The following is a 12,160-nucleotide window of genomic DNA, read 5'->3' as shown; positions in this document are numbered from 1 at the left end:
AGTCAGAAATGTATGGTTTAGACATGTGGAATTGTTAGAAATGCTAGCAGTAGTTATTTATGTATGCAGTTCTCTTAGTGTTTGAGCTCCATATTCATGCTCTGTGTCTATTCCTGCAGTTACTGTCGCTGTAACTCCATCTGTGCTATAGAACTTGTATATGGTAATAACTGTTCAGTAATTTTCAGAAATCCAGACTGTTCATTTTATGCTAGTGTCTTGTCCAAGTTGGATCCTGAGAATGACAAAACATGTGGCTTTTTTTCTTGAAGCTATGTCTATTCTAAGGAAAACAATGGATTGCTTGATCGGAATCGGGTTTTAAAACACTTACAAAAGTAACAGCTTTTTATTTTAGAATTGAAGTGCGACTTGTGTTGTAAAACTTGGTGAATTATAATATGTATAATTATAGGGATGACTGCTGATGAAGGCAAACAGATTGCTCTGTCTTGCCGAAAGTGCATTCATTGTTGAATGGAGGCTTCTATTCTGATGAATAATCTTCATCAGAAGTTTAGCTTGGGATTAATCTTACTGTTTTCATTATCAGTGGCTTCCATAAAGCTATACCTAAATTATGAACAATTTTAAATTCAAATATCGATTTTTTTGGATTTAGATATTACTTGGAAGTAATAATACAAGAAGAAGAACCCCATGAACCCCAAAGAACAACCCCATGCACCAGTACAGGCTTGGGGCGGACCTGCTGGAGAGCAGCTCTGCGGAGAGGGACCTGGGAGTGCTGGTGGATGACAAGTTGGCCATGAGCCAGCAGTGTGCCCTTGTTGCCAAGAAGGCCAATGGTATCCTGGGGTGCATTAAGAAGAGTGTGGCCAGCAGGTGGAGGGAGGTTCTCCTTCCCCTCTACTCTGCCCTAGTGAGGGCCCATGTGGAGTACTGTGTCCAGTTCTGGGCTCCCCAGTTCAAGAAAGATGAGGAGCTACTGGAGAGAGTCTAGCGGAGGGCTATGAGGATGGTGAGGGGACTGGAGCATCTCCCCTACGAGGAGAGGCTGAGGGAGCTGGGCTTGTTCAGCCTGAAGAAGAGAAGACTGCGAGGGGACCTTGTAAATGCTTACAAATATCTGAAGGGTGGGTGTCAGGAGGATGGGGCCAAACTCTTTTCAGTGGTGCCCAGTGACAGGACAAGGGGCAACGGGCACAAACTGAAGCACAGGAAGTTCCATCTGAACATGAGGAAGAACTTCTTCCCTCTGAGGGTGACGGAGCCCTGGAACAGGCTGCCCAGGGAGGTTGTGAATTCTCCTTCTCTGGAGATATTCAAGACCTGCCTGGACAAGGTCCTGTGCAGCCTGCTGTAGGTAAACCCTGCTTCGGCAGGAGGGTTGGACTAGATGACCCACAGAGGTCCCTTCCAACCCGTAACATTCTGTGATTCTGTGAAAGTCACAAAGGTGAGAAATTTCGTGACATTAGGTTGTGCAGTGAGGGCAGGCATTGGTGCCTGTTCAGGATTCTAGAATGGCTTTTCTTCTATTGAGAAATGGGCAACCTCAACGTTCTTAGTAGTCATTTATCAAGTGATACCCCTAAATAGTATTTCTCTGTTACTATATCTGCATGTCATATGTGAGACTCAAATCTTCTGAAACATAAGCATGGCCACAACAGGTGCTTCTATCCAGAGTTCTTTCTGTGTTCGTGCTCAGATGCCTGCTTCTGTTTTTCTTACCTAATCTGTTGGAGCAAATACCGTTTTATGGTATTTTAAACTTAGAGTGAAGGAAAAGTAGAACAAGAGTCTAGAAATTTTCCTGTAAACAGGTCTTACCCTTCTCAGTTCAAGAGAATGTTCTTACACAGAATACATACAACTTACTGATAAGAATGAGTGCTATTATGGGCGGACTTTTTTGAGGGCTAAACACATGCAGTATTGTGTCATTCTGTGTGACTTGTGCTTTTCCAAAGGACCTTCAGATCTTCAAAGTCTTGTTTGAAACTCCTCTTCATAGTCTTTTGAAGACTTTATTAGTACCTGAAGAAAAACAGTACATTTTGCTAAACAACACTAGGAGGTTAATAAACTCAGGCAATAGAGTTGTTGTAACTACAAGCTGTTGGAATGTAGTTAACACAATTGTTACGTTTGTCCTATTCTTTTGATGTGACAGTAATTAAAACATGTCTTCTATTGTCTGTTCAAAACTTTGAATCGTTAGAATGTAAAACAAGCACATCTGCTGTGGTCTTCCTGCATGGCTCTGAGTAGATTTAGTCTGAGCAGCTAAGGACTGTTTCATGGTTGTTGATGATCTGGTCTCAGACAGATTGTTTCAGGGTAGATATTGAAACTCTTGATGTACCAAAAATTGAGATTAAAAATGTCAACATTTTAGATTTTTGGAATAAATGATCCTTCAAACTGATCGACACTGAGACTGTCATTAACAAGGAGCCTGAGTCATATAGCAGAATTGTCTACTTTGCGAAGTATAAATCAAGCATTAATTTATAAGAATTGCCATTAAATATATTGTTTGTGATATCACTGAACTGTGTGGTAGGAGTATACCACAACAATAAGCTCTGCACAAAAATTGCGGAGTTTGGACTAGCACCTGTCTATAAGGGGTCTTTTGGGACTCTCCTGAAATTTCTGGTGGCTTGCTTGGTCGCTGGAGGGCTGATATTCCTCCCCATCAGTTTGAGAAGATTGAATGCATCACTAGGATACTGTGCATCAGGGTACCTAGTAGGAATTTCAGAGGCAGTTGCTAACTGATCAGTTTGAAATGTATCTGTGGTTACCACCTATGAGGGTCTCTGGTAATGGGTAAACAGGAAGATCAATGCTCAAAACTGCTTTGGTATGAGAGGAATGGATTTGGGTCGATATGACATCAGATTCTGAAAATGATTTCAAGAGCATTCAGGAGAACACAGACAATTAGGTGTGCACAGCAGGAAAGTTTGTAGAAAGTGTAAAAATAAACAGAATTATTAGGTAGGGGATAAAAACAATATTATTTAGTATTTTTTATGACTCCTGTAAAACAGCACAAATCTGGCAGCTTTTGGAAGGAATCAGTGATCCTGTGAACAACTGCTTGGTTCAATTGCATTTCCAAAATGCGTTTTGATAAAGTCTTTTACCAGAAGTTTATAGAGAAGCTAAGCATCCATGGTAGAAGTATTGCCTGTTACCAGGTAGGGAGGAGAAGGATTTGTATAAGGAGTCCTTGAAAGAGAAAACATCCCTTTGCTACTTTTAAAACCTAAAGTGAGCTTCTGCTTGGTATACTATATGCTGTTCTAGCCCCTTCTGTCCATCCCATTTTGAAATGAGGGATTAAAAGTTAATAATGGAGCAAGATAAGTGTGATCAAAAGTATGGAACAGTTTCTGGGTGGTGGATGATGTACTTCAGCTTGGATGACTTAGCTAAGTGGAGGAATGTAATAGAAGTCTTTAAAATGATGAGCTGCATGAAGAAGGTGAATAGGGAGTAGTTGCTTTGCATCTCTTCTGATGCAGGACCTAGACAGTATCTTGTAATACTGCTGAGTGACAGGCTTAAAAAAAAAGAATGTTTGAGTAGCTAAGCTGTGGGGCTACTTGTCAAAGGATGAAAAGTGTTTTACTTGGGTTTAGAAAGTGAATAGTTTGATGTTTGGTTGAAGAAAAATCTTTAAACAACTTCAGTTCCCAGGTTACCACCTTGAGTTAGGGAGGTCTCAGCGCTGCAAGCTAGAAACTGAAAGAACGCTGCAAACCTATCACTGCAGGCTTCTTTTGCTCTTACCGTCCCCTGGAGCCATTTGCTGCTGACTGCTCTTAAAAGGGAACAAACAAGGTGTTTCTTTTGTTTGGCTCAGTACCCAATTTAAAGTTTGTAACAATAAGCTTCTGTTGGGACATCAGGTAATAGAAAATTGAGTGCATCAGTAGGATTTATCCTGAGGTCTGTACTTTTTCTTCAGGACAGTTGTCTTCAGAAGCTCTTAAGGAGCCCGTGTCTCTTTGGAAGGCAATAATGCAGTTTTTCTAGCCTGTCACCGAGAGTAAAATTTTCAGGAATAGAACAAATCTGTTAGTAATCAGTTCTGAATAATTATATAAAAGGCATTGCTTTCTGTGTTTTAGATGAAATATACAGTGCTGTTAGTATGGTTCAGAATAAAAATATTTTATCTTCTCCCTAAAATTTACAGCATCAGCTTTTGAGATTGTAAGTGTCCATATTCATAATTTCTAGCTCTCACCCAGAGTTGAACTGTTGTCTGGCCTACGCCATAATCCAAAAATATACCCTGAGCTCTTCTTTTATGGCTAGTTTACCAGTTTCTGAAATTACTAATACATCCACTTGTGTAAAACTGATGTTTGATTACATAACCCAGTCGAAGATTGGGTCTTTGATTCTGACACTATGGATACTATAATAGCGTGAGAATCAGTACCTGCTCTTTAATGAGATGTTGCTTCTTCCATCCTATTATATAGGAATAAATAAGATACCGTTTTCTATGTAGAAGATTTTGGGCTGCAACGGTTTGTAAATCTCTTTCCTACTGCTTAGGAAATTTTAAGTTTTCAAAAGTCAGCCTTAATAATTAGAGAAATTGAAAGGTCTTTTTTTTTTTTTAAGGAAGTATCTTGTAGTAGTTACGGAAAATGCTATGGAATATATGCAAACAGCAAACTCCAGCATACTTGTGTGTGTGTTCTTGTACATGCATGGTCCCTATCTCCTGAATTGTATTTAACATAAATTTACATAATCTTCAGCTTCAAGAAACACTTGGAGTAAACTGTGCCTACCGCTGATAGTGTTAATATATATGTGTTTGCTGTCATCATCTAAGTGTCGTGCTTCTTTCCCACTTGCCCCCACATTTTCACGTAACCTTGAGAGCAAGGTGAACCAAGATTTTTAATAGCAGTTTTCTTAGAGAATTCACAAATAAGTGAATGAAGTACTGAAATTAGTTTAAAAAATAAACTTGAGAAGATCGCTTCCTGACATAGTGAGAAAAATACATGTCAGAAAGCTTTTTTTTATTTCCCCTCAGTCATCTTTTGTTGATGTGAGAATATGCTTGAACATATCTAAATTAATGTATAGGAATTCTTATAGACCTCTAGGTATGCCATATACAGATTGCTTGATGTATCTTTTATGTTTAAAAGCTCTCATCTGATCGATAAAACCTTATTAAAAACAAACAACACATGAAGACTTTGTCTCAAAACTTTCCATTTGCTTCTGTAAATGGTTCTGATATTTTCATCAGTGTGTTGTTGGTGAACACCTTGTGTGACCTGAAAAGATGAGAAGCGTTGTGCCTATACTTGTGCTTGGCTCTGGTCATTATTGTCAAATTATTGACAGTGTTTTTTCTTTCCAATTTGTCTGGCTCTATTTCTCCTTCCGTGATGACATAAAAGGTTGTTTCCATTTCCTCTTCAGCTGCTTCTCTTACAATTATCCTGTCATCACCTATTTAAAGAAAAAGATGGGAGACTTTGTTTAGCTAAAGCCTGCAAAATCTGAATTTTCAAAGTAGTAAGTATTCTTGATAATGATAACTGTAGTAAAGGTCATATATACAATATATTAAGTAGTGCGTGAGGTTCTGTATCATTCAGAGGGCATTCGTCCCCCAGGGTTCTTAGCTCAGCAAGTTGCAAATTTGTTTCATTTTCTGACTCTGGGAAATTATTTTTTTATACTCTGAAATTCCTTCTATAGATTTTTAAATAATATAAATCAGTGCAGAAGGGCTAAGGAAGTAAAATGTTATAATTTCTGGTGTGTAGATAAGAAAAGTTGCATTTTGAAGCTTGAAAATATTTCCAAAGGAGTCGAAAAAGTGATATAGTGGGTTTTGATTTGTGTGTAAATACATAAAGCGTGTATATCTGTTTGTATATACACGCAGAGGGATATATGTATATATTGCTTAGATTTACAGATTTATTATATGTAATTAATAATACACAAAAGTTATCATATTTGTATATAATACTCAGTATGTATTTGATTCCTTCTGCATATGTTTACAGCTGCCTTTGTACTTATACACCAGATGGCACTCGCAAATGCTGTTTACGTTCCTTTTCCCACCTGTAACTGAAATAATTGAAGAAGTTGGAAAGAAAGATTGTCAGATTGATTATGGACTCAATGTTATGAAGTGCCTGTAGTATTTTGGAAAAGATTTAAAATTAAAATAGCATGGACGTATGTTGAACTTACTGAACAGTTGCTTTGAAGTGCATTTAGCATGCACTTAAAAAGCATCTGTGTTCTTTTTAGCACTCCATCATAAGTTAATAATATTTTGAACAGCTAGCTGTCAGTACTGTGGCTGCGTATGGTGATTGGAATTTGTTGTATTTGTTACAATATGCATCAGAGTGACTAAGAAGAATGTCGTTGACATATGTGGTTGAAAATAGTAGAATCTACTTCAGTATTTTGTTCCTGATAGACAAACATGCGAGAGGTGTGTGGTGTAGATGCTGCAACATTTGGAGGATGTTAAGAATGTAAGTAGGACCGTCCTTAGTTCACTCAATATCACTTTCTCAGTGTATCCATGGAGAAGGTTACTTTAGGACTTACTTTTCAAGGTAAACATCTTTCCAAGTTATATCTTACTGTCAGCATCCAGAATGGAGCTAGCAATATGGATGGGACTTGATACCCAGTGGTTAAATATGCTTTTAGAAACTGTGATATCTACCCCGCACACCTTGTGAATATGGGTGGATAATCGCAGTTAAATTTGTTCAGCATGTTTTTTCTTTATTTTCACTTTCTAATCAAGTTTATTTGATTTAGAATTTCTCTAACCTTAAAAAAAAAGGTAGACATTACCTAATAAGTTTTTTCATGTCTAGTGAAGGCTGTAATTAAAATATTTTATTTTAAATTATATTGGTTATTTTTTGAGAAGTCCTGCCAGACCTAGTTGTGGTTGCAGGGCACTGAGGTGATTATACTAGCCTTCACAGAACAAGTACAGACTGCTAACACAAAGGTTTGAGGCTAAAGCAAGTTTTGAGTCCTTGTGACGTTATGAAGTCTTAACCTTCTGCATTGTGGGGTGAAACTAATTATGTGTTGGAGTATGAACTAGATATTATAACCATTCAGCTGTGAAGTAGGTTAGCATAGTTCACTGAAAGTATGTCGGAACCTATCTGTGCAGAACATCAAGGAATTTAGATATTGCACACCAATGCATGAATTTTTTATGTTTATCATGGATTCTGTTGTGTACTCATGCGTACTTTGTCATACGCAAATACTTACTAGAAAGTGTCAAGAACAATGGTTAGAAATACACGGCACTGTATGTTAACTGTTTGCTGAAGATCTGTTGAGGCAAGACAATCTTGTTCTCAGTTATTTACGACTTTTTCAGTCAAAGTTACGAAAGGAATAGATGAGGACATGCAACAAGAATTTGCAGGATGAGTAATGAAATGTTCCAGTGAGGACCCACAACTGTGAGGGGGAAGAGGTAGGAGAGTTGAATACTTTTTTCTGCGAAAGTTAGCAGAGAACTTGTATTGATTGAAGTGGCAAGGTTTTGGTAGGAGGGGAGCTGCAGGAGTGTCTTCTGTGAGAAGAGGCCGCGTGTCGGACCGAGCCAGTTCCAGCCAGCCCCACGATGGACCTGTTGCTAGTGAAAGCTAAGCCCGTCAGCAATGCTCGTGGTGCCTTTGTGGTAACATGCTTAAGAAAGGGTAAAAAACACTGCACAGCAGCTGTGAGAGAGGAGTGAGAAGTGTGAGAAACAACCCTGCAGACGCCAAAGTCAGTGAAGGGGGTGGGAGGAGGTGCTCCAGGCGCCGGAGCAGAAGTTCCCCTGCAGCCCACGGAACAGACCATGGTGAGGCAGGCTGTGCCCCTGCAGCCCATGGAGGCCCACGGTGGAGCAGATCCCCACCTGCAGCCCATGGAGGACCCCACGCCAGAGCAGGTGGAGATGCCGTGATGGAAGTTGCAGCCCCGGGAGAGGAACCCATGCAGGAGCAGGCTTTCTGGCAGGCCATATGGCCTGTGAGCAGTGGCAGAGATGAAGTGTTATGAACTGACCACAACCCCCATCCCCCTGCACCTCTTGGTGGGGAGGAGGTAAAGGAGCTGGGAGTAAAGTTGAGTAATTTCAAAGCTGGTATCACCAATTAAATTGTGTGATAGAAGTAGTAAAATCTTAACCACTGTATTACTGTATAGCCCTGAGCAATAATTCATGAATTTCGTGAGTTTGACATGTTTTTCTCTTTACCTGTATTACTAGCTTCCTCCACCTATAGGCATGCAAGGAGCAAGAATAGTAGATAACAGAATGCTTTTTATGTTTACAAAGTCCTTCTCCCAGTTTGCAAAATCCTGAAAGTCAATTACAAGTGTCATAAGAGGGAATATATACAGCATAGTTTAATTGGAAGAGAGGACTGGGAGAGCCAGCGAAGATCTTCCCAGTTAGATGAGTCAGCACAAGTAGAAGAGTGACTCCCAACTGTGTTCATTTGCAGCTGAAATAATGAACAGCAAAATAAAAGAATAGGCAAGGATGAAATGTAGTGAAGAGCAAACTACTTTCAGATCCAAGATGGCAGTTTTGGGTTGCATTTCCGGGTGTGTATGAATAAATCATGCTTTGAGAAAGAAACCAGTTTCAGTTTCATAGATTAAAGTTGGGAGTTGCCCTATCTGGGGAGAGACTAATGGTTGAAGTAGTAGTGTTTTAGCTCTGCATTGTCTTTCAGTGTTAAATACATGAAGATACTTTTACAAAGGACCTGTTACAGGTGAAATAATTGAGTACCACATTGCTGTACTTTGAGTGCAGTACAACTTCTAGAAATACCAGTTAACTTTCTTTAAAGAAATAAATAGAACAGTATATAAACATTGAAAAAAATTTAAACACCGTTTTCATTGTTAGAGTAGGTTCTGTAAAGAAAATGAATATACTATTTCTGAAGATGCCGTATCCTGGATGTGATACATGAGTAATACCGGAGTGTGTCAGACTTGTATAAAAGGTATTGTGCCAGTGCATGGGATAGTTTCTCTGTCCCTGAAATAAGATTATAGTAGATTTGAATTTGAGACTTTCAGTTCTTTCAATTTTGATGCTTTGTTGCACTGCTGAGGACGCTCATGTTCTGTTTGAGAGACGACGCCAACAAGATGAAATGGTTGCCCATTTTAGTTGGTGATTCCTGTGCAAAACGCCAAAATTTGGAGAATTATCCTTGCTTTCTCATCAACACTATTTTGATTTATACATTGATTTTTACTATCAAATACTATGAAAGTGCTACTGCTAAGCCAGTGAAGAACTTTGCTAGAATTTTTTTGAATAGCTACTGCTGCTGTCAGTTACAAGTGAACAGAGCCCATAATATACTTTTTGACACTGTAAAACACTTGTTGGCTGCTGTACTGTAACCAACAGAATTATTAGTGTGTAATTTTCCATTGTGAACCCTTAGCTTTCATACTTTATGGCAGTTTTATAGAATTTAATGGTTAAATTGAGATTCGGTTTCATAAAACAAATAAAAATCAAAAAACCCGTGTAAATATAGTCAAGAAAGTCAATATGGCCTTTTATTTTAATGAAGAGAAAAATGTCTCAAGGTACATAAAAATGAACTGGTATTCATCCCTTTAAGGCTAAGTTAAAATTTGAAATTGAGTCAAAAAAAATTAATATTGCAACATCAGTGAAGATATTTTTAGGATGATTTTTGGAGTAGTTGCTCAGCTCTGCAATTGTTTTTCATAAAGGGATTATGCAATAGCAGTTGAGACAAAATTATTTATCCTGGTTTTCTGTCAATGTAGTGGTTACATGAAAACAATTTTACAGAGCAACTTTCTTTTAAAACATATTTTGGTAATTTTCTTTTCTTGAATCCCTCTATATAGAAAATCATAACGAAATGAGTGGAGGGATTGTCAATCAAACACTCAGAAGCATTGCTGTGTATTTAAATAATGTCTTTATTTAAAAAGGTTGATCACTTTGGAATTGGAGATATCTTTCTCTTCCTCATTGTTTCCAACTGTAGTTTATATTGTAGAGATACTATCCAAAAAGAAAAAATCCAGTTAGAGTAATGCGTTCAAACAAATACTTGCAAATACCCTGCCATTCTAGCTGTATAGCTTGTGTGTTAGATTTTGGTTCATGATATTAACTGTAACTTTGGATTCAGTACAGTCACGTCTCCATTGAAATGGACTCTTGATTTCTTATGCTGCTGGAAGGTATTATTCTGAACTTCTAAAGATGAAATTCTTATCCTTGCACTGATTAGGGTCTAAATTTTCATATTTGTGGTAAAATTGTAAATTTATGAGAAAAAAAAGGCCTTCAAAACCTCCAGTGTGGCACATTTTGGCATTTAAGATGACAGCCTTTTGAAGCTAATTGGAGTTCTGCGATACAGCTGTAACTTCAGGGGCACTAGACTAGCCAGTGGAGAGCAATTGATGCAGTGATAGCTGTAGAGTATGCGGTTAGAGATGGGGACTCGAAGTAGGACTGTACAATGTGATGATTTACTACTTAGCTGTAGAAGCAGACTTAAGAAATGTAAAATCAAAACACAAACACCTTAAGAAAACAGAAAAAATATGAATTGAGATGAGTAATTAAAGGAAAAGAAACTTCCCTTCCGCCCCCCCCCCCCAAACTTATGCTTGTATATGATCTCTTCTTCAGGATAACTACACATTTGCACAGCCAGGAATTCAGAAGAAGGTGAAGATGTTGGAAGAACTTGTTAGTCGGATTGATGGTAAGTCTCAAAAGCTAACGTGGTTTCTAACAGGTGTTTCACTGAAAGCGTTTCATTCAAATGTTTGCAAGAAGTCAAGCCGACATCACTGCAGTTACCTGCAGCAGTGGGGTAGCATTGCCTTCCTCAGAGGAGGTGTCAAACTCAATCAATTTGTGGCACTCTGGCCTTTGCAAGTTCACTGTCGTGTATCATTTAAAAGAAAGCCACTAGAGCGTGAGCCGCTTTCATTACTTTTTATTAAGGTAATATAATCAAAATTCGATGGCAATTTCTTTGCGGCAGAGTAATGACCACATACAAAAGGCAGCCAGTATTAACTCAATGATTGTTGTAAGCCGCGGTGGTTGTTTATGGTTGTCCTTCGGCACTATGTTTTGTGCCTTTGTGCATCATTTTGCTATCTGGAATGCCTGAATAATTTCTCTGTGGAATCCAATTAATTATGAACTCTGGAAATAACATCTTTAATATTATAGATAAATTACAGTGTGTGCAGGGGTAATTTTAGATTATGCTTTCATGTTTTAGCAGGGCACTTTGAAATATTTTCTACCTTCGTCCTTAAAATAATTCCCTTCATGAAATGCTGACTGTCATATTGCTAGAACAGAGTTTAATTAAATAAAATGCAAGAGATAATGCTTGCCCATTCTAAACATACTCTCTTGATAGCTTGTTAAATTAATGAACAGAGTATTAACAAAATGTTGCCAAGCAGAACCAGGCATATATTTGTGACACTGGCCTGTCAGTGGTGAGATAGAAAAATATTTCTTGTGTAGCTTAATATTTCATAATCTCGGAAAGATTAATACCATCTTTTCCTTACACATACTGTGAGTTTTTCTTGTGCCAGTGCTTGCCATAGTAGATTTTGGTTTGGCCTGCACATATTTACATCCTGAATATTAGATAATGTTCTTTGTACCCTTTTAGGGTGCTACAGTAGTTTTAATGATCAAAACCTAAGGGTAGGAGAACAATATTTATCTAATATTGCACTATCAATGTAAATGTATATGAATTTTTTTGCTGTAGGTGTATTTTTTTGTATTAAATGTAAATGATATGAAAATTACGAGGGGATACTTCTGTACATAGGGTAGCAAAATATTCATATTAAGAACATTTTTTAAGCGATATATTTTGTTACTTCAGAAATAATCTAACTGCTTGCAGTGTGACTTTTTATATGTCATTCTATGTTTATATCAATATTGGTGTTTGTATTACAATGATTTATAGAAGCAAATGATTTTCTGTTAAATAAAATATATAATTATTGTGCCTATAAATATACTTCCTGAACTTAGTCAATGAACATTTATATAAACAAATTCTTAAACCCAGTTTTA

General features: G+C 37.7%; 1 protein-coding gene across 2 annotated transcripts in view; it reads left to right on the top strand.

Annotated features, from left to right (window-relative positions):
* Positions 1-12,160, top strand: part of TBC1D22A (TBC1 domain family member 22A) — a 188,521-nt gene that overhangs the window by 82,971 nt on the left and 93,390 nt on the right. For both annotated transcript variants that reach the window (XM_075428719.1, XM_075428720.1), the window contains one exon: positions 10,727-10,802. In XM_075428719.1, coding sequence (XP_075284834.1) covers positions 10,727-10,802 — 76 coding nt within the window. The remainder of the gene's footprint in view (positions 1-10,726; positions 10,803-12,160) is intronic.

Source organism: Opisthocomus hoazin, chromosome 8 (assembly GCF_030867145.1).
Source record: "Opisthocomus hoazin isolate bOpiHoa1 chromosome 8, bOpiHoa1.hap1, whole genome shotgun sequence".
NCBI classification, from domain to species: Eukaryota; Metazoa; Chordata; class Aves; order Opisthocomiformes; family Opisthocomidae; genus Opisthocomus; species Opisthocomus hoazin.
This window is presented reverse-complemented; position numbering and strand designations above follow the sequence as displayed.